General features: G+C 46.2%; 1 protein-coding gene across 32 annotated transcripts in view; it reads left to right on the forward strand.

The window, feature by feature from the left end:
• Tcf7l2 (transcription factor 7 like 2) overlaps positions 1 to 23,300 on the forward strand; it is a 190,792-nt gene that overhangs the window by 65,807 nt on the left and 101,685 nt on the right. For all 32 annotated transcript variants that reach the window (XM_021187795.2, XM_021187678.2, XM_021187787.1 and 29 more), the window contains one exon: positions 8,820 to 8,921. In XM_021187795.2, the coding sequence (XP_021043454.1) occupies positions 8,820 to 8,921 (102 nt within the window). The remainder of the gene's footprint in view (positions 1 to 8,819; positions 8,922 to 23,300) is intronic.

Genomic DNA, 23,300 nt, shown 5'->3' on the forward strand with positions numbered 1-23,300 from the left:
ATTTTAAGTTGAGATACTATTTTGATATTAAATTGAGATGCCATCATATGTTTCTATTTAAAGCACACAGTTCAGGGCTGGCGAGATCACTAAGCAGGTAAGAGCCATTGCTGCTCTTGGAAAAGGCCGGAGTTTGACTTCTACCACACGTGACACATAGCTCATAACCACCTATAACTCCAGCTCCAGGGGGTCAGGTGCTCTCTCCTGGCCTCTGTGGGCACGCACATGTGTGCCCTCACACACACAGATACATACACAGAAATAAAACTTAAAACGTACAATGCAGTGGTTTTTAGAATACTCACGGGGGTGTGCATACACCAGCATTCTGTTTCTGGGTATTTCTCGGTATTCGTAAAGAAACCCCATTTTCCCAGATGGTGCTACTCACTCCTTTTTCCTCAGCTCCTGAGTGGTTTATATAAATGGAATAATACACACGACTCCTGCCTTTTTGTCTGCCTTCTTTAGAATAGCATATTAAGTGTCAAGGACCAGCCAGGGCTTGATATGCATTGGTATGCTGTCTGTTTTTATCACTGCATAATACTCCGTTCTGTGGTTGTACCACACAACCAGCTTGGGTATTCTAAGAACTGGAAGGGTTGGTGCCTTTCAGTCACAGGGCATCCAACATTCTGCTCGGCCCCTAGCATTACCCACGCTTGCTGCACAGGCTTCTCTGCGTCTTCCGGTTTGTTTTCTGGTCTGCAGATGGCCTGCATCTCCCTTGGCATGTTGTGGAGACACAGGTGGTAACTCAGACATTCCAATTAACTTGACTGTTCTTGGCCTTTTTTATAAGTAATAAAAATTGTGGTGGCTACAACTGGTTGATTTTAAAGGAGAGACTGTAAATATTTTCTGCCTAGAGGAGACTGGAGTCTGGTCTGGCTCTTCATGGGAGGTTCCTGCAAGGGCTTGCAGGCAGGAGATCAGTTAATCGCCAGTTGGGGAGCTCAGGGGACAATCTGTGTGGCACTGGCTGGAGGCTGCAGACCTGGGAGAGCTCCTGACCTCTAACCTGGATCAGGGATAGGGTACTTGAAACAGGGCTAACATTCATGGCTCTTCTCTCTGGTTGGGGCTTGGTGGGCACAGATCCACCAGGGAAGGCAGAAGGGAGTTGGGAGATGAGCCTGGACAGAGTGGAGTAAGTTGGTGGCCCTGCATCATGTCTGACCTATGACTTGTCTAGATCCCACCTGATTGGCCGAGCTTCCCCTTGTACAAATCTTAGGTCTACATGCTCTTCTTGACTTCACAGGGTTAGTTTTGAAGCGGTGGTCATCACTAAGGTATGCTCCAATGAGTGATGCTATTGGAGACTGTACTCTGTGACTGAAGCCAACTGCAGGACTTCATTTCACGTCTTTTAAATGAATGAAACCAAGGTGAAGGCTATTAATAAATTTTTGGACACTGGTGTCTATGTGTACCCTTTTCTCTTGGTCATTTTCTTTGAGACATAAGACCACCCCACGAATACCTGTGTGGTTCCATTCCTTGTTTAGCGTTAGAGAATGCTCAGCCCTCAGCCTGGGGTTTCCTTTTCCTTGGTGCTTCTGTAGTGTGCTCATTATGTTGTTTCCCAATCCAGAAATCACTGATGTCTGCATCTTGTCATATTTTATCAGCAAATAAAGCCTTTAAAAGATAGAGCCACCATGGGTTATTTTCAGTTGAACCAGCTCTGGAGTTTGTAACCAGTGGTTCTCAACTTGTGGGTTGTGACCCCTTTGGGAATTGCATATCAGATATTTACATTACAATTTATAACAGTAGCAAAATTACAGTTATGAAGTAGTCATGAAAATAATTTTATGGTTGGGGGTCACCACACCATGAGGAACTGTGTTAAAGGGTTGCAGTATGTTGAAGGATGGGAGCTACCATCTGCAGAAGCAGTGGCCAAATGGGCCTTATAGTGATGTCCTGCAAGGTTCTGATGGAACTTCTGGAATGTTCCACTACTTTCAGTTTCGGTATAGCTGGTGGAAAATGTATATAGAGCATTGTATAAACTTAATTTTGTCACAGCTTTTCAAATTTTACCATTGTAGATAAATTGAGAGTCCTTAACTACCAGGAGAAAACTGCTTGTTCATAGGAAATGGGCTGAATTTTCTCTCCTCTATTTCCAAGAAATGAGGAAAGGTTAGAAAGGGTCATGCAGACTTAGTTGTGAGCAGGGTGTGGGTATATGCATGTGCGGGTACATGCATGTGCGTGCATCTGTGGGTGCATGCGTGCGTGCATGCATGCATATGTGTGTGTGAGTGTGTGTGTATATGTATGTGAGAGAGTGTGTGTGTGTGAGTGTGTGTGTATGTGTGAGTGTGTGTGTATATGTATGTGAGAGAGAGAGAGTGTGTGTGTGAGTGTGTGTGTGTATGTATATGAGAGAGAGAGGGTATGTGTGTGTGTGTGTGGGGGGGGTGTTTCTTATAACTTGAACTCCTAAAGAGGCCCAGTGATGACCTCTGTTGGGAGGGGGATACTGCAACTGCCAATTGTCTTTTTTCTGGTACTTTGTTTTTTTGTGGTAAGTGGCTTCTGGTGGCCGTTTCTTTAGTAAGGGTTGGCATGTTGCTGCTGCTTTCTGTCCCGTGTTGCCTGTTGGCCGGGGAGTCGGCTTCTGACTGCTGCTTTGAAGGGAAGACTGCATGATTTTGTATACTGTGGACCATGGGTGACCCTTCCCTTCAGGGTGTGTCTGACTTTCCATTTTGTTAGAGACAGGACATCTACAACTTCGTAGCATCAGTGCCTTAGGGGATCTTGTCTACGGGGATCCATCAGGGATCCTTTTCGAAGACTGACCCAGCTATTTGGTTTTGTGAGGAGTGGTTTTCCTAGTCAGGATCCGCTCGGGTTTAGGAGCTTGTCTACTCCCACTTGTCTTTTCCTAAGGGCCAACCGTGGAACTCAATTTTCCGGAAGAGGTAATTTCTCCTTCATTGTCCTTGTGTGTATCTGTGCATGGTGCTCATGGAGGCAAGAGGTCAAGCTCAGGCGTTGTTCCTCAGGACTCAGACACCTTTTTTTTCTTTTTTTTTTCCAGACAGGGTCTCTTCCTGGCCTGGAATTTGCTAACTAGGTCAGGCTAGTTGGCCAGTGAGCCTCAGGGCACAGTTTCCTTCCTCCAGCACAGGAATTGTAAGCTCCTCCCACCATGCTTTGTTTTCCCATCATGCTTTGCTTTTCCATCATGCTGTGCTCTCTATGTGAGCTCTTGGGATTGAACGCAGGTCCTTGCATTGTGAGGCTGACATTTTACCAAATTGAGTCACCTCCCTAACCTCTAGTTCCACATTCCTTGAACAGAGTGTGTTTCTGCACTGTCCCTCTGCCTTGTTTTGTGTAAGCTCATGGCTAATGCCATCTGCTGATCTGTTGGCGGCAAGCAGAGTGGGCACCGAGTGGGCTTCATTCCAGCCTTGTCATATGGGAAAGTGCTGGAGAGAGGAGCTTCTATAAGGTTGATTTCAAAGCTCTGAGATGATTTCTCTGTGCCCTGAGTTCAGACCAACTTTGCTCCCTTGGGGGGGGGGGGGATGATCTGAAGTCACATGATACAGTGCTTCTGGGAAATGATGAGCCTTTTCCAGTCAAAATTGTTCAGAGGTTTCTAGAACTTCCACCTTGGACGGGAGAGGCAGCCACTTTGGAGTAGTGATCTAGCGTGTGGCTGGGTGCCTTGGACAGAGGGCTCAGGGTCTTGCTATGTAGTTCTGGCTGTTCTACAACTCACTATGTAGACCAGGCTGGGCTGGCGCTTCAGAAATCCACCTGGGATTAAAGGTGGGAGGCATTTTGTCTAGCTTAGATTCTTTTATAATCCTCCAAACTTGAGTCTGGCGGTGACATTTGAATCTAACCTGTGGCCTCTTAGCCACTGAACACACTTTCTTGCATGACTGTATTTGAATGTCTAGATCATAGACTTACACAGAAATGGCATCCATTTGGAAGTAGCTTCCGTAGTCTTCCTATACCCATCTCTCTAAGCTAGAAAGACTGACTGTGCGCAGGCTGGAGCTCTCTGTTGGCTTGCACCTGCCTTCAGATGGCTTGGAAGTGAAGACACCCCTTTTAATTAGTAAATTAAATTTTATTTTCGAGTTTTGCTATTTTTTAAAAAAATGGCTCAAGTAACCAAGAGAAGTCTTTTCGAGAACTGGCATCTGTGTCAGGTGACTCAGGTACCAGGAGAATCTGAGGTGCTCGCTGACCTTCATGCCTGTAGTCACGTGCATATATTCCCTACAGTCTAAAATGAAAAACCAGTGGAAGACCAGAACCCTGTCCCATACAGAAAATTCAGATACCACTGTCCTTGTAATACAGTTTATTGAGTGCTTGCTGCCATAATGTATCATAATGTCCAAGCTCTGCCGGGGTCAGGCACTTTTAAATCACAATGGTGGGCATGGTCATGGACCTCAGAGCCTAAGATATTTGCCATTTGGTACATTATGGAAGACATTTTTCAATACTTATCCTTACTCTTGGATAAGTAAGGAGTGTGGGGGCAGTCTCCACGTCCATGTCCATCTGTGGGGCCAGAGAAAGGACAGAAGAGCCAGGAAGCGGCTGGTGTTTAATTAAGGGTGAGAATTTTCCTAACAGCTTCTTTGTCATTGGCATTGTGTTTGGGGTCCTTCTGTTTGTTTAGGAATGTGCACCGGCCCCCAGTAGCAGCTATAAAGTAACAGGTTCCGATGGTGGGGTCCTGGAGGTTGCAGCTGGGAGTAACCCCCAAACCTTCTATTGGAAGCCCTTCCCCATCTTTTACCTTCTCCCTTTTATTGGGGGGAAAATGGAAGAAGGAAGGAAATTAGAGATGCTTACACTTTCTTTTCTCATTTGTGCAGATTTCCGTGTGTGTGTGTGTGTGTGTGTGTGTATACATGTGTGTGCTCATTTTCTTGTGAATTTGTATGAGTTGTGTGGGCATGTGCGTGCCCATTATTGTGTGCCTTTGTATAGGGGTGTGTGTATAAACATGTGTGTGCACATTTCCCTGTGTATGGGATATGTGCATGTGAGCATGTGTATTGATGTTGAAATTATAGTTGACATTAGTGTCTGTCTCAAACACTCTCCACCATGCTGTTATTATTTTGGAACGGAATCTCAGACCATACTTGAGTTCTGGGATTTGTTAGACTCTCTGGCCAGTGAGGTCCAAGGGACCCTTCTGTCCTTACCTTCCAGCACTCACTTTACATATGTGCCCCGCCTTTTAAGTTTTGGGGGACTGGAACTTAAGTCTTTATGTTGGAATGGCATGCACACTGCTGACTGGGCCATCTCCCGGCCCTTCCTTCCTGTTAACAATTCTGCAGTCTTTTGAGCTGCTCTGATTCCCACAAGCCCTTGGTGCTGCGTGTGTCCCCCAGGTCTTTGCCCACAGGTCCCCACCGTCTTTGCCTAACCCGAGATCCTAGAGATGTATTGTAAAACATGTCTTGGAGGAGAGCCTAATGGGCCACGATCAGGACATTATTATTAAACAAAAGATGAAAAACGCTTAAGTCAGAATGGACTTATTAGTAGAATTACTTTTCTGACTAAATGAAAGCTGAGCAGACCCCATTTCAACAGTTCTCAAGGTAGGAATTCCCTCAGCCCCGTTTGATTGCCGTTTGTTGAAAAGTGTAATGTTTTTGTAGGCAATTCATAATTTCCATGCAGAGAGTCCTGAGAGGAAGCGAGCAGGAGCCAGGTTTTGTTTTTCTTATAGAATGGTGGAGATATTTTGTTTCCTCAAAGGATATAAAATTGCAGTGGAGCTGCTGGGCAGATGAGACTGTGTTCAACTGTTCTGTGCATCTGAGATGCCACCGAATATCTTCCTTTAGGATTCAGCAGAATAGAATTTCTCACGGCTTAATGTCTTCAGAAGGGAAAGGTTTCCCTTTGGGCTCTAATTGTACCCAATTTCCTTCTTCTCCCCTTCATTTGTTTATCTTTCTTGTTAACCACGACCTATGGGGGAAGATGAAGGAACTGGGGAGCGACATTTTTGGAAGACGCTAATAACGTCTTTTAAAATAAAAATCCCAACCTAGTACTTGCTTTCCCGAAAGGAACCCTGTCGCCCCACACTCTGGCTGTGGTGCACGGGCTTGTGGATGCCTGGCTGTTCAGTGGTATCAGATTACACCCAAAAGGAGCATTTGAGGCTGCCATTGAGGAGTCCCTGCCAGTCAGCAGGGCCAGGGGCTGTCCTCCACCATCTGGATTTGGTTAGCTCTCTCTGGGCAGCAGGGGTGACTCTCATTTCCTCCAGCCCGTAATGTTATATAGGCAGTGGTCCTGGGCTGCCCTGACATAATTGAAAATTATGGGTATTGTAGGCTCAGGGCGCTGAAATGTAGGCTCATAAAAATATGTGGTGCAGGTAGCCTATGGAGATCGGACGCGGTGCACAATGAAGCTTTTATGTACACTAGGAATTAGGAGTCTCCACTGATAGCGCGCTCTGAGTCTGACAGTTCTTGGGTGGTTCCTCAGGGCAAGTCTGCCACCTTAAACCAAGCCTGAATGTTCTAATTCAACTGGCATCAGGATGCAATCAGACCTCCTTTACAGATGGTCAAAGACCCTCCCACTGGAGCAAGGCAGGAGGTGTGGGCGTGGCTGTCCGGCTCAGCAGAGCTGTGTGTGGGTTCTTGTGAGGCGGAGAGGTAGTGCTTGCTGGCCAGTGTTCATTTTTGGTTGGCCTCAAGGAAATGACTCTATCGAGTGGTTCTGACCAATGCGGCCCCTGTAGTTATGTGGCGAGCATGAATGGGAAAAGTCAGGGTGAGGCAGGGAAAAACAGATTCCCAGAGCCTTCTGGCTGAAGGCCGAGCTGGGGGTACCCTGAAAACTGTCTTCTGTGGTTTCACACTTGGGGTTATCCTGGCTCCAGTTTGGAAGAGGTTTAGTTGTAAGGGATGGACGGGAGGGTCTTGCTAGGATTCAGTGTCTGGAATTCTGATGTCCTTCAATATTTGGGCAGACTACTTACTCTCTCATCGCAAATAGGGTGTCCCCTTTAACTAACACAGCAGCTAGAGGTAGGCGGGAGCAGATTCGGTGGACGATCTTGTCAGGCTACCCACCAGCTACGACTACTGCAGGGGCCTCTTGGTAGAAGCCTCGAGCTGTAGGGGATGAAGCCACCTTGTGTGGATCTAGGCAGGAAAAGCAGACGACGCTTCTGCAGGTAGCTGGTGGGCTTTCCTTCTGAAGCATGGCCACATTTGGTTTTAGTTTGCCAAGCAGGCATGTCTTTGAGGAACCATGCTCTCGTTTACTGGTACCTTTGACCTCTCTGTTCCTACCGGGACTTTGAGCTCAGCCTCTTCCTGGACTGTCCTTTGCTGTCTTCTCTTTCTATCGAAATCTTTCAGAATTATCTGCATCTACTCTGGGCAGTGTTGTCTCAGAGAGTCTGCCTGGGCACTGCTGCCCGCATTCCACTTCCACCTGGCTGTGTGCCTTACAAGGATGAGCTTCCCCAGGGCAGGATCTTGTGTTCCTCCTTATTCTCAGCAAGAAGATCAGACACAAAGCAAGCTCCTATAGTGGCCACTGAATACAGAGTCCTGGGGCTCGGTAGGTAAAGGTACTTTGCCACCAACCTGATGGTGGGAGTTTGATACCTAGAATTCTTATGGTAGAAGGAGAGAATGGACCTGGGCAAGTTGCCCTCTGATCTACACGTGTGACTGTGACATTCCTCACACACAAGTACATTCATTTTTATAATGAGTATTAAGACGAGTCATTTTGCATCATTCGAGTCTCTGGAATGATGACATTTGTTCTTTACAGATACTTAATCATCACATGACATTTGGAATCCAAAAGCCTCGAACACATGTCCCGACAAGCATCCATCCCATTTCCTTGGTGAAACTGTGTTTATCCAGGAAAGTCTCATGTCCTTAGAGTATTCAAAGCATCTACGGACTGAGCCCACTGTTTCACCCCAGTTTCCCTGTCTGTCAAACTAAAGAAGGAATTAGGTCAATTGCTGTCTCAGCACCCCCTGACTGCTACCCTGTCAGTTGCAGTAGAAGTGGCCAGCTTTGTGTTCATCTCCTGCTCCAGAGAATGGCAGGGGGGATACACTGGCATGTTCTTTTATTTCTCTCTCCTGCTTATGCTGCCCACATTTAAGAATTGCATCGTTCTTTTGAATTGACTGCATAAATTGCACCGTGCTCTGGGTGCGCATCTGCTGCCAAGAAATGCTTTTAGTTTTCCAGGCTTTGGGTTGGTTGAGGAATGCTGTTCTTGGTCATGACAGAGCTTACTCTGCTGTGGATGGAAGGAAGTGACAGATGATGTTGTTTTAAAGATGAAGGCCCCCAAAAGAGCAGATTTGGTCTTCTAGGCCCTTTCGGCCTGAGGTTCTGGGCTCGCTTTCTGCCTTTGCCCCCTCTTTTCTTCTCTGTCTATACCCCACTTCTCTCCATTTACCCCGATCTCCTCCATTGCCTGCTCATCCCCCTCATCTTTCTCATGCCCTTCTGTGACTCCCCTCTGAACAAGGTGGTGTTACTGAGCCCCTTTTTTCCTCGAGCCACCCTGTGACTGAACCTGCAAAGACAAGACTGTGCTTGTCAGTAACGTTAATTTTCTGCATTTGGGCTTTCGGCTCTCAGGAAAAGTACTCATGCCTCTTCCTTGGTTGCACGTGTTCAGATTTGTTTGTTTGTTTTTACTTTCCTATGTAAATAATGCATAATGCTTATTCTTAGGTGGGTTAGTGTGTAGGCCCTCCTTCCCTGAATTAATTGTTTCTTTTCTTTTAGTATCTTCAGATGAAATGGCCACTGCTTGATGTCCAAGCAGGAAGCCTCCAGAGCAGACAAACCCTCAAGGATGCTCGTTCACCGTCGCCAGCACACATCGTTGTAAGTAACTTCTCAGTGACAGCCACCCCTCTGTTGGGGGTAAAGAATCTTTTGATGATAAAAACTCATATTTGTCAGTTTTTTAAAAATATTTTTCTGGAGACTAGCTTTGGATATGGTCTGAGAAGCTATTCCTTCTCCCCGACTCCGTGGCGGTACCGCAGCGATTGTCACGTGGAAATTTCCTGAATCTTCCTTCCCCGATTCTCCTCTGTTCTGGGTTAGAAGCTAGACTTGTGGGCGTCTGTTAATAGGGTACGTCCTTCCTGGTTTCAGGAGGAAACTAGAGATGGTACTGAAGCAGTTGTTTAGGGAAAAAAAAAATGCATTTTAGGGGAAGTGAGGCAGAGGCGAGGATGAGAAAAAAGGGAGTTCCTGGTCTGAAATTTTCCATCCACTCTGTTTATCCTGATATGCACTAGAAAGCAATGTTTTTCATGAAGAGTGACAAACCTGATCGGAGCTGGCTGACTGGAACCATAGAGTAGAAATTAATTTAGAAAGGCCCAAATTAAACTTAATCCATGTACCTGCAGCTTTGAAAGCCTGTGGGCTGCACACAGAAAACATTTGTTTTTAAAGAGAGACTACAGCATCAAGTGTGTGTCAACATATATTTTTAATGCGCTTTCCTAGTGTATCGTAGGCTCTGGAAGTTTATAAATTAGCCTCCTGAGAAGGCAGCTCAGCCTTATTAGAATATCTCTTTCCTTCTATATATTTATATCATGAGCTGGACTTCAGACTTTTGAAATAATTAATGAAAGACATATTTTTATAATGAATTCATGACAGGTAGAATTATGCAAAGCATGAGATAATTCATGCATTTTTTATTTATGTTATCACAAAATGTTACCCATTAGTATGTTTGGCCTCTACATTACTCAGAATCTCTAAAAATTGCAAAATAATTTAAAGTAGAAAATCTTAAGATGCATTTTGTCAAATTTCAGGCTGCCTCCTGGTTTGGTAGCTTGGTGTAATTGGTTATATATTATTTAGTGGGCCAGGCCTCAGTTGTATGTGTGTGTATCAGAACATAATTTACTTCTGTAAAACCACATTTGGAACCTTGATTGGTGGAAATGTCTTAACTTCTCATGGTATAAATAAGGCATGTAGGAAGAAGGCTGACATGTGCTAGACGCTCCTTCCGTCTTCCAACCCCGCAATTAAACGGATGCTTATGATTATGTATGCCCCTGGGATGTCAGGACTCCAGGGCTGGAGTCCATAGCTTAGATCATCTTAGGCCCAATCTGATTTCAGAAGAGGAGAGTGAGTGACCAAGGCCCAAAGAGGCCTTAAGTGAGTTGCCCAATGTCACACACCGAGGTAGCGGCTCGAGCAAAGGCTGGATCCGGCACTTTGCTTCCTTTCTGGGGCCTTCTAGTATATTCTCTTCTGTGAGAGGTGAGGGTGGTGCTTGTGGCTAACTGTTTTGTTTACTATAAGCTGGCTCACCATTGGGGACAGTGACAGCATGCCACGTGAATACATTGCTGGCTTAGGGTGCTAATTCAGGCTCCTCTGGAAAATCAAACGCCACGTTAAAAGAACCAAACACATGGTTACAAGATCCTAGAGTGTGAGGCGAGGGTCACTTTTTCCTCCTATGCCGGTGGATTTCCCAGCATCTGCCCGGGCTTTGAAATTTCTCTCCCCGGAGGCTCTCCCTTCCATTTCCAACATTTTACCTACAAGGAAGGGAGTTACCTCTGCAGACTCTAACAGAGTGTGTACAGCCAGCCCCCTGTGGTGGTGCAAGATCATGGGCCGTAGCAGTGCTGAGCAAGACCCTCACAAAAGTGCGAGTTGTCACAATTGTCCCCTCTTGTCCTTTGTAAATCCCATGAGACCAGTTGCCACACTGGGGTCATCAGTCTTATTTTCTTGCGTGGGAAAATAAGGTGGTAGGAAAGCAGGGTTTGCACAAGCAGTATGGATCTTGGCAAGGGACTCAGAGGGGAGGATGAAGCGCGTTCCATTTCTGTTTTCTAGAAGGCACATGCACCACGGCAGCTGCTCGGGAGTACACATAACACCTTTGAGGTGGGCACTTCCATCCATCCACAGAAGCCATGGCTGCTAATGGTCACACTGTCTTGATTGCTGACTGCTGTGTCCTTAGGGACCTGGGGACCAGCCATCTGGTAGAGGTTCTAGGCTTGTGGAGGAAGGTAGGCCTCAGGCGCTGAGGAGAAGGAAAAGCTGTGAGTTTGGGCTGAAGGAGACCATGTTTAGACAATGGTGAATTATCTTCTCAGTGGACACGGAGCTGTGTTGTCAACCTAACCCAGCATCCCACAGTGGGAACAGGGTCTGGGTTGACCCAGGAAGCTTTGTGAAGTGTGGCTCATGCATCGTTTGGGGTTCTGCACAGTGGCTCGAGGGGTCTGGTTCGTGTCCAGAGACCAGGGCTCTTCCTCACGCCTTGTTTTCCAATCTGTTCAAGAAAGTGTCATCACATCACTGACACATCACCAGACGCATTTCAAAACAGTCTTCTACGCATTGTTTCCTAATTTCTCCGAAATTCGGATTATTGTAACTTGTGGGCTAAGCTGTTTCTAAATTACTTCTGATGTTTCACTATAAAAATAGAGAAGTGTTTGGGGTTTGCTGTCAGTCATTGAGGTTATGACCATCACAGACGGCTAAGAAGGCAGCTCGCTCCAAGACCACCACTTGAAAGAGTTTCCCTTTGGGAGTTTAAAGTATTTTCCCTGAACATCATATCTGATTGAGCTTTTTTTTTCCTGATGAGTATATGAAGTTGATGTGTGTGGGGCTGGAGAGATGGATCGGGAGTTAAACACCTTCATTTACTGATCTGTCAGAGGACTAGAGTTGGCATGCCAGCACCCACTTTGGGCAGCTCCAAACCAAGATGTCTAATGCCCACGTGTGGCCTCAACAGGTCACATTGCTTACACACACACACACACACACACACACACACACACAACTTTAAAGACTTGATTGTAAAATAGATGTTCATGAGGATTCAGTTTACCTAACAGTGTGTCCATCATCCATTCATTCACTCATGCATTTCCTGGTGCTGAGGTTGGAACCTGGGGCTTTGCTCAGGCTAAGTAAGCATTCCGCTACTGAGCCTTTTCTGAGAATATTTACATTAACCCTCTCCCACAAAATACCCTATACACTCTAGTTCCTTTAACCAATAGATGACATCTTGTTTATTAAAACCAGGTGATTCCCAATCTGTGTTCTGAGGAGAGAAGAAATCATTCCCTAGTCTTGATTGGTTGATCAAACACTGCCCCTTCGTGCGAGGAAGCAGCTCATGCCTCACTCTCCCCCATACCCTCTCTGCCTTCTACCCAAGCCACTGACTTCATAAACGGTCAAAATGCCAAGGAACCCATTCTAAGATATGCATCCCCCCATCCCGTTTTCTAATGTGCCCCCCTTTACGTTCTCTGACATTTCTGAAACTTATATTCTAATTCTTTTCCCTCTTACATGTTGAGGGAGGAGCTGCAGGGCCATGCTGGGTGGTAGTGTCCTGTGCAAGGCTTGGCAGACTGCCTCCAGCTGCTGGTAAGCTGTGGGGTTAGGGCTCATTCCCTGGGTACCACCCCAGGTGCCTTTGCTATACAAAGGCCTTCATTTAACTCCCTTTCTACCCAGAAAAAAAAAAAAAAGATCCTAGACCCCAAATGGTGGTATTTTGGTATAGCATGTGTCTTACAACCCAGCAAAAAAGGCTTCAAAAGTTTTTACAATTTTATCTTGGGGGTTTCCTTTTGAAGTCAGTGTGGAGTTTTACCTTGGGGTGGAATTTCCTGTTTCTCTGTCTTGGGTGTTTTGTTGTGTAATGAGCATCGAAGAGTGGAATGGAAAAGCAGACTGAATCCCAACGAAGGAGACCTGCCAGACAGTGCTGATACCCTCCCTCCCTCCCTCCCTCGTTCCCTCCCTCCTTCCCTCCCTCCCTCCTTCCTTTCTTCCCTTCCTCCTCTCTCTTTCCAATTGCTTAAATGCTGATGGCAAGTGGAAACCTTGAGAGACACAACCTACCCAGCAGGACTTCAGACAGTACCTCCCCTCTGTGCTGAGGATTTCCAAGGGACACAGGGCCCCAGAAACCAGGAGCTTTTGTTTCTGTAGAGTACAGGAGGACCCTACTCATTGTTCATTTAAAATGACCTGGAGAGCATTCTCTTTGTGGTTAAATGCATGGGAAGGTTTCCAATTTATCTATCTATCTATCTATCTATCTATCTATCTATCTATCTATCTATCTATCTATCTACCTACCTACCTACCTACCTACCTACCTATCTATCTATCTATCTATCTATCTATCTATCTATCTATCTATCTATCTATCTATTTTTAGTGTTCCCATGTTTCTGGGAACTTTTAATGCTAGGGAACTCTGTGATAGAAAGATGTCAAGGCTAAGCAAAAATTGTGCTGCTCACACCTGTGCCTGGGAATGTCACAGGGCCCTGGCCATCATATGCCTGGACATTTAAGAGAGGATGATTAGAGGATCTTTAAAGGACACAGTTGAATAGGAGGGGTGACTTCGCACATTCTGTGGTACAGTAGACCGATGACAATTTAAGTGGTTTAAATTAGGCATTTCAAAATAGCTAGTCTAGAAGATTCTAAACGATCTGGTCTGTGTGGGTGTGCATTAAAGGAACAGCAAGTGAAAGAATAAGTTCTTGAGGGACTCAGCTAAGCCTGACCACAGTATATATGTATGGAAACATCCCGCCGCAAGCATACATTTGTACATTTATTATGAGTCCATGACAACTAAAAGTATTACAACTGGGATTCGAAGCATGATTGGAAGATGGCGTATGGAGCTGTAGAGCATCTGAAAGAGTAGAAGACTATGGTGGGCAGAAGGGGACAAAAAAAAAAAATGTGTGTAGGTCCTGCAGGAAAGACTCTGTGTTGAAAGAAACAGAGAGACCCTGTCTAGGGTAGAGACCCTGGTGCTGTGACATCGAGACTGTAAGGGACTAAGGAGGGTTTGGCAGTTGCCTTACTCTGCAGGCCCTGGGAAGGGTGGGTATAGGCAGATTTGGATGGATCCAGAGTGGAAACTACCATCAGGTTAGAGATAAGGGGGTCGGTGGGCTGAGAATGCCCTTCACTGGGTGAGGCAGGCTTAGGACACAGGACAGAACAGCTCTCTCTCTCTCTCTCTCTCTCTCTCTCTCTCTCTCTCTCTCTCTCTCTCTCTCTCATTGATTCAGTCATGGATTCCTTCACTGGTGCTGCAAATGCATTCTGGTTGTTTCCTGTGAGGGAAAGACCCTCCCATACACCGAGAAAAAGGACACCAGCGGCAAACAATAATCCCATGCTGGGTGTTGCCGCATCCATTTAGATGTTCCATCATCCTTCTGAGAAAGACCCCGCTTCAGCAATAGGGGGAATCAGGGTGTGGAACGGGGCACTGGGCCCAGGTACCCCATCTTCTTAACTACTGAATAGATAGCTGAGCAACAGATGAGTAAGCTGCTTCCAAGAACACTGCGTGCATGTTTTTTCCTATACTGTCGGGGGTGGGGGGGTGTACCAGTAAGAGCTCCTTACCTGTCTGTAGGAGGGTGTGGCTCCAGAATCCCTGCCAGCTTCCAGATTGAGATGTGGCTTCTGGCTGTAGATATTGTAGCTGTTACCAGGGACTCCTTAGCACCTTGCAAGAAGGGTGTATGTGTACTTATTTCAGTGGAGAACAATTTGGGGTGATGAGTGAAAATCTATATTGATTTTTTTTGTTGTTTTTTTTGTTTTTTGTTTTTTGTTTTTTTGAGACAGGGTTTCTCTGTATAGCCCTGGCTGTCCTGGAACTCACTTTGTAGACCAGGCAGGCCTTGAACTCAGAAATCCTCCTGCCTCTGCCTCCCAAGTGCTGGGATTAAAGGCGTGAGCCACCACACCCAGCTTATATTGATTTTTAAAAAGAGTTTCTTACCCCTTTCTGTGGACTGTCTTCCTTTCTTTTGCTAAGTGTGTGTGTGTGTGTGTGTGTGTGTGTGTGTGTGTGTACACCTTTCTTGCTGTTTATTTATTTATTTAATCTAGTTACCCATAACTCAGACAACCTTTCTAGAACACTCAGCCTGTGTTTCCTGGAAATAGCTGAGTCAGAACCTTCCCATTTAACAGACAAGACTCCGGTGAGCATGTCTGTTTTGTCCCTAGAGGAAGCGTGTCAGCACTGTGCACGCAATTGTTATTTTTCTGTGGGAAGTTACCACAGAGAGCTAGGCTCTCAGGCTTTCTTTCCATTGGAGGGAAAGGAGCCATGGAGAGAATCACAGCCTAAAGAAAAGCATGTGGTGAAGTCCCCAAGGAGCATGGCAGGCCAGGACTGTGGTGGAGCCCAAAGTCAAGTAGTCAAGTCATCCTTTGGTCCTTACAGAATCTCTGAAGTTCTCAAGGTTTGGGTTCTGGTCTGGTAGCTGCCCATCACAGCTGTAGAACCCCAGGTCACACAGGATTGGTTAACCGCCAGAGTCTTCCCTTCCTTTAGACTAGAACAAAGTTTGAGGGCCTTGGAAGCCATACTGTTCCTCACATTGCCCCCTATTTGTACCTTGTGAGAGTTCCATCTTTATGGTGTGCTGAAAGCAGCACTGGCTCCTTGTATCTTTTCCATGCTCAGTTCTGCTTGTACATAGTGAAGATACCGCTGTTCCGACCCCAACAACCTCTCTTTTCTTTAGAATTCCCCCATTTATATCTGATTTATATCATCCATGACTGACAGATCTTAGACTATTTAAGGATGAGAATTGCTCATATTTTAATTGAACCTTTCTGCCTCTAAAAGAATGGAAAACATTTACTTTTCCCTTGCAGCAGGAGTTGCAGACAGTTGTGAGCTGCGGTGTGAGCTGGACACTGAACCCAGGTTCTCTGGAAGAGCAGCCAGTGCTCTTAACTGCTGAGCCATTGGTCTAACCCCATGAAATCAATTTTTAAAAGAATGTAGCATTTATGAATACATTCATAAACTTGGTATCTATTGTAGACAGTTTGAAAACCACCCACAGTCTCACATTTCAGATATTTACTTCCTTTTAGGCTTTTTCTTCTATATTAGTATTCATATTTCTTTTTAATATTCTGTTGCTCCTAGCCATGTTTATGCTCCAGCTTTGCATTTATTTAAAACAAAAATTACTAAAGTCAATAAGTACTTATTCATGTCATTACAATTTTTAAGGCTTTTAATGACCCATAGGAGTCCTTAATGTGATTTTGCCCTGATTTGTGCAATCAGTACCATGTTGTTGATGCTTTATACGTCTCTGTCCTTCCCCCACCCCCGGCCCTTTTCTTTTGGGAGAGATATGAAGGAAGAATTTAGAAGAGGAACAGAGTTTTTAAAAATTGTTCGTTTGATACATAGCCATAAATTATCTTCCTGAAAGGTCTCAATTCTGTGCGTGTCACCTTCAGCTACAGAGATGTTAGTGTCAGATTTCTGTAATTAGAATGGTTCTCTTGGGGAACTTAGGGAAAGAAAAGGTTTAAGTTTCCCTGGAAAACTGAACCCTTAACTCCCCTTGCTCCAGAACTCTCAGACTAGCTTGATCTTGCCAAGGCTTCACCTTTAAGGCTTTCAGGGGCAGCTGTTGCTGCCTGTTCACCAGATTCCAGTTCGTCCATCATTTTAGGTAATTCACACACAACATCTGCTTTTGCTACCCCAGAATGCTCTGTTTTTCCAGGGCTATTTCAGAGGCCTTGAGTGTACTCATAATCTCTGTTAATTACAGTCTCTGATGTAATTGCTTCTTTCATCTTTTTTCCCTTTTTGCGACAGAATGTTACTATGTAGCCCAGGTTGGCCTCAAATTATCAATCCTCCTGCCTCCACCTCTCCAGAGATAGGATTACAGGTGTATCCTTTGACCAACTACTTTAGTTACAATCTTGCTTTTAGAGTTATTTTAGCGGGCAAAGGATGTTTATTTGATGAGGTGTAGGAGCTTGGTCAGTTCTGTGATCCCCAGATTAGGTCGTTGGGCAGACACACCCACTTTTCAGAGAGGCCATTGGCTCCTGGGTGAAAGATACGCCCACAACAAATGGGGGGAGGGCTGGCAGCCTCACTTGGCTCTCTGCCATCTCTCAGAGCTGGGTCCTGGTGTGCTTTGGGGAAGTCTCTGGCAGATCCCTGCTAGCTAGTGTTTCCTGACATTTGTTTCAGGGACTTTAATAAGGTTACTGAGAAAAAAAAAGATTCTCTCTTAAAATAGGTTCACTAAGCTCTGGGTTCTGCCAGGCAAGTAAGTCTCTCACTGGGTCTTGGACCTGCAGGGGGCTTCAGACCCCTTCCAGAGGAGGGGTTGCCTCTGCAGAGGTCTGCTTAGCATAAAGGGACAAGATGGGAACCTTCTTTGCGAAGCTGACTTGGTTTCAGCACCTGCTCTGTTTACTGAACACAGGAGCCTGTTTTAAATTAACATGGGGCTTAGAGCTCAGCTCATGGTTTGGGCTATGTTTATCTTTCCAGTAAATAAAACAAAAGTGCTCCTTTGGCACCCATTCCTTCCCGCTTGCCATTTCTTGTCTTGCCGATTAACTCTGCGTTTGGGGCCTGCCTATTTCTCCAACCAGACTGTAAGTTTCTTGAAGCCAAGGAGCCCTGTGGTTCGTTCCTCTGCATGCGGCTTTTTCCCTCCCGCTGCCATGCTCCGTTAATTAGGCAGAAAACCAGTTTCTGGAGCTAATTTGGTTTGGACCCAGTGTGACTTCATCATGAACAGAGTGTTCACAGAATCTCTGTTAGCACATTGATTGTTTGAGCGTTTGCTCTCTCCCTACCTGACGTGGTAACATGTCTTTGGAGAAACACAGTTTGGGGTTATGATGTGTGGTAGGGTTTGCCAGTAACTTGATAAGCCATCCTTACACACTCCAGCTCACAGCCAAGTGTGTCTAATTGCCGTGGCAGCACTTCCATGAAGCATGGTTACAGGAACACTCCAGAAAGTCAGGGTGTGGGGCTTTTGTCTCCTAGTTAAGACTCCCAGGACAGAGGCCCCTGAACTTGGCAAAGGGCTCAAATGGGGACTCTAGAAATTAGTTATTGATGAGTTGTTGCTGTATTTTGCTAAGGCTGTGGTAAGCGTTCATGGAGTTATTTTGTGATTAACTTGTTAATAATGGTTTGCACATCCTATTATCATCTGTAACACAAAACAATGTGTGAGAGTCAGTTCTATCATGTGATTTTGGGGCTTGGGGGCAAGCAAGCCTTTACCCACTGAACTATCTCTCTAGCCCTGTATTTTTTATTTGTCAAAGACAATCACATGTGATATGTGTGTGTACATGTGTGTGTGGCCATGCACATATGTGAGGATACCAGGGGAAGATGATACCACATGTCACGCTTTATCATTTTATGCCTTATTCCCTGAGACAGGGCCTCTCACTAACTCTGGAGCTGAGCTGGGAGCCCTGGCCATCCTCCTGTCTCTATTCGCCATGGCCCAGCTTTTTATGTGGAAGGTTTTGTTGAGTTGGAAGAGTTGCCTGGGAATCTCCAGGCAAGAATGACCAATAATTCCCCAGGTCCAAGTCCTGCCTGCCAGCCTCACCCTCCCTTTGGATGCTGTAGGGAAATCACCATGTCCAGAATCAAGCTAAAGGTCAGCAGTCTTTATCAATCGCTCGTGGCCCGAACATGCTTCATTTTTGATTCTCCTCTTTCTCTCATGTTCCGTGTTCCATGCTCTCAGTCCATCCTGTGTGCTGATAACCCATCCTTTCTCTTACATGTGCGTGTGCGTGTGCATGCACATGCGTGTGTGTGCTCATGCGAGTGTGTGTGTATGTGTGTGCTTGTGTGTATGTGTGTGTATGTATGTGTGTGTGTGTGTATGTATGTGTGTGTGTGTGTGCGCGTGTGTGTGTATGTTTCTGACTTCAACCCCTTGCCATCACTATCACAGTCAATCCTCACTTGTGTCTCACTTGATGTGGATCTGTCCTTTTTAGCTCCCAAGTTTGCAACTTCCTATCCTGATATCCTTGAATCCCTATAGTTCCTATACTTAGGATGACTTTTGACAGCCTTATATGCAGCCTAACATATAGTTCTGAAAATCTGGGCCTAAATCTCATCTTATGAAAAAGACCCAGGTCAGCTACAAGCAGACACTTGGCTCTGCCACCTGACTGAAAGTTATGATATTCAAGGACTCAGAATTGACAGTGCCAGGGCCAATTAAGTCCAGATACCCAATCATGTTTTTGTTGCCTGGGCACAAGTAGGCATATGACAATGAAGTCAACATCTTGGTTGCAATGTCCAATGTCTGGTTCCTCAGTAGAGCCAGATACCACTGATGGTGTACATCTGAGCCCCGCCTCTGAGCCCCGCCTCACCCAGAAGCATCTTGTCCATCCAGCTGCAGGCTCCTGCAATCTCAAGCTGCTGCTAAACGGCCCTAGACAGTGTGATGCAATCTGTTTTTTCAGCCCAGACCCGCATGGCGGGTGGATCTGGGGACTGATTAGGTGCATCACTGAGGTGGTGTAATACGAAAGAGACTGGGAGCTAGATAGGTCTGAGAGCAGTCGGGGTAAAAGCCTTTCACCCTTCCTGCTCCAAGGGTGCAAGAAGGAAGGAGGAGGCCACTGTGTCGCCTTGGGGCTACTCCGGCCATGCCCTCCAGAGACTGGGCGTACCCCAGGGCCCTTATCTACACCTGTCTTCAGGCCTCATCTGACTTCATTCCCTTTCTGTGGCTTCTGATTTTAGGCCCAGCTCAGGGTTATGAGAGATGTAAGTGAAGTGTAGTTCCCTAGCCTTTTGCGAGTCAAGGGAGAAGCTGGCCTTGATGGGAGTGGGGGCAGAAAATAATATTCACGTATAAACAAACATACCTCATAATGGACTGAGAACATAGCTAGGTTTCCTGGGAAACCTTGTTGAAACTCAAGAACAAAAATAGTGTTTTGTTTTGAGACAGGGTTTCATGTAGCTCACTTTAGCCTCCAACCCATTGTGCGGCCTTGAGAGGCCTTGGGTACCTGATCCTCCTGCTTCCCAAGTGCTGAGGCTACGGGTGTGCACCGCCGTATCCTGTGGGTGCTGGGGACTGGACCCAGGGCTCCTTGGTGCTAGACAAGCTTCTGGTTAACTGAGCCACATCCTTAGCCTCCTGAAATACTTTCTTTGGGACATGGTAGCAGCCCTCTTCCATGAAATCTCATAGCACAGTGGAGACTTACAAGGCATTGCCAGAGGCACTGGGAGAAGCCACTTCCGTTTCAGCAGGACTTCCCATCCCGTTTAGACAAAGTGGTTGGCAGGTGTAGCCTTGGCGAACAGCATGTGTGTGCTGTGCTGTCCTTCCAGCCGGGACTGTGAGGTAGACTCTGTGCAGAGCATGACACCGTGCCTGCATTGCTTTTCTTTTTGATAACACCACTGCTGCTGCTTCATGGTGGCAGAGGACCTGGCCCTGTCCTTCCCGTCTGACCTACGTGAGATTGGGCAGGAACAGACATACAATACAGGTTTGTCTGTTTTTATGCATTTTAATTCAGAGAGTTTAAATCCGTGGCTCCTCGAAGTGCTTTTCTGTTTCCACATAGGTGCATGGTGGCCTTGGTGTGCATGTGCTCCTGGCCCTGGACTGGAAGAATGTCATTTGAAGCCATTAAAATGAGCGCAGGGAGGGTACTGGGATGGCACCGTTTAAGTTCTGGGTAGCCAGCTCCAGTTCTGGATTATCCCGGAGAGCCAACACCGTGACTAGTTTCAAGTGGTTTTCTGTTGCTTTATGGCCAAAGTGGTTCTCATAGAGTTATTCAAGCCTTTAGGCTTATGCTATGTTAAAAAAAAATTCTTTTACATTTTTGTTTTTATTTCTCTTAAAAGTTCTGGGGCATGAACCAAGTCTACCACTGCTATACACAGAAGCCCATGGGTGCAGAACATACCTGCCTCTCTAAGAACAGCTGGTTTGAGCTAGTCTGAGGGCTCCTATAAGGAGGGAACAAATTGTGCCCCCCTCCCTGCTTCCCCAATAGCGATCTGTAAAGGGAGGCTCTCGTGGATCCTGGAGTTTCTGTGATTCGTTCCTGCGGTCGTGGGGAATTTTAAAAATGAATGTTAGGTATTTTCATGAAATTCCTGATTTTATATTTTTGGTTTCTCAGACTTTTCTGCCCTGGCTCTCATTCACATACCCATCATTGTTGGAAAACTTTTCTTTTGTTTCTTGGCAACATTTACTTGTGTATTTTAGAAACATTGTTTTCTTATCACAGATCATTGGTGGCAAATGATGAATCCTGCTGTTTCTTTCTCAGTCTTGTGACCTCTTTTCTATCTGATGGATGGTCTCTCCATTTTCTATTAAAACAACATACTGTACAAGAGAGTGGTATAGTCACAGAAGACCCAGAGTGTTGTGTCCAGGCCCTGGAGCTGGGGCCCTGCTTATCCCTGTAGGCCTGGTAGTGTTTGCCTGCAGTGGCACACAGAGGGATTCTGAGGCCCAGCATGTCAGGACTCTGCTCTCAAGGGTTAGGTGGGTGTGGATCTTTCTGTGGTGAAGCGGGGAGCACGTGTCCGCATTGGCATTCATGCTTTTTATAGAAACTGAGCTTCCTGCCTGTGCTGCCCATGAAGATGCCTTGGTATGGCTGTCCCCCTCTTGTTTTTGAGATAGGGCCTCTCTACATAGCCCCAGCTGTCCTGGACTCACCATGTAGACCAGGTTAGCCTTGAACTCACAGAGATCTGCCTGCCTCCCCAGTGTAGGGATGAAAGGGGTGTACCACCATGCCCACTTCCCCTGTCTTTAAAAGCAAATGCAACGACTGTGCTCTCGTTCAGTTCCTGTTGCTGAGATAAAACACTTATGACCAGAACAGCTTAGGGGGACAAGTGGACTTACTTTAGTCTATAGCTCCAGAGTGCCGTCCATCACTGAGGGAGGTGAAGGAAAGGACCCAGAGCAGGAACTTCAAGGCAAGCCTGCTTGCTGTTCCACACAGCATGACCTCTGGTCCAGGACCTCACTGTACAGTACAGCAGGAGCTATGCAGGGTGCTGCTTGCTGCCCGGCTGGGAAGCTAGCCTTCTACTCAGCTAGCTTTCTTACGGCGTCCAGGCCCAACTGCCTAGGGTGGTGCTGCCCGCATTGGGCTTGACTCTCCCTGCAATTATCAGGATGATCCCCAGCTCAGCCGGAGGGCAATCTGATCTGAGGATTGCTCAGTGGATCTCCTCCTGATGACCCTAGGGCTTGTCAGAGTGACAGTTAAAGATGACCAGGGCAGTGGGACAGGGGGCAACTTTTCATCAGAACCAGAAATGAAGATGAACCGGAGAAGTGAAGTTAGCATTAGGAACTGGTCTCTGGCTCTGTGGTCAGGAGCAATGGGTACAAGTCTCATGACTTCCCACCTTTCAGTTAACTATGGCAAGACAAAATGAAACAAAGCGAAACAAACCAAACCAAACCATGCAGTGGTGTTTCTGAAGAGGGTGATAACTTTTAATGCTACCTGGACATTTAACACATGTGTTTCATGTGTCCATTTTGCTGTTTTATGCACATGTGATAACTCTCAATCTGCTTCATTTATCACACTATAAGTCCATCACATGCGAGGCATAGGTCTTAAGCCAGCAACTGTATTCGGAAGTTTGAGCACATGATTTAAAATCTGGCCTGTGGGTTAGTGTGCATTTGGACATCTGTGTGGAATGAGTGAGTGGCAGAGGACATTTATGAGGGAGAGGCAGGGCAGCCATTGGCCCTGGGGAATAGGCTTGAACTGTGAGGGGGGCTCCTGCAGTGTAGGAAGCCAGCAGGGCTGGACCTGGCTGAGTGCTCTGGTATCTGGATGCTTGTGTGAAATTTCCTGCACAGGTTTTCAGTTGGCAAAATCAGGATCCTCCCAGGCCCAGGCCCATACAGCAGAGTTCAGAACAGAAGCCAAATTGAAAGGTTTGGAGAACTTTTGGTCACACTTCATTCCAGGGCCACAGTTAACCGCACAAGACTGCACAGTCACAGGCCTGAGCCACCTCCTCTCTCAGCCCCTTTCCCCCTCCTCTTGTTTCTTTTGATATTAAGACTTTATCCTAGAATTTATGGATTGATAGCTCTCCTGGTAGCAAGCTCTCTTCCCATGAGTATCTGTATAGATGTGCATCTGTGTGCACGAGTGTCCGTGTGTCCGTGTCCGTGTGTGTGTGTGTGTGTGTGTGTGTGTGTGTGTGTGTGTGTGTGTTTGTGTGTATTGACCTCTGGGGTTTCCTTCTCTTCTCTTCTCTTCTCTTCTCTTCTCTTCTCTTCTCTTCTCTTCTCTTCTCTTCTCTTCTCTTCTCTTCTC

This window comes from Mus pahari, chromosome 1, assembly GCF_900095145.1.
Source record: "Mus pahari chromosome 1, PAHARI_EIJ_v1.1, whole genome shotgun sequence".
Taxonomy (NCBI): domain Eukaryota; kingdom Metazoa; phylum Chordata; class Mammalia; order Rodentia; family Muridae; genus Mus; species Mus pahari.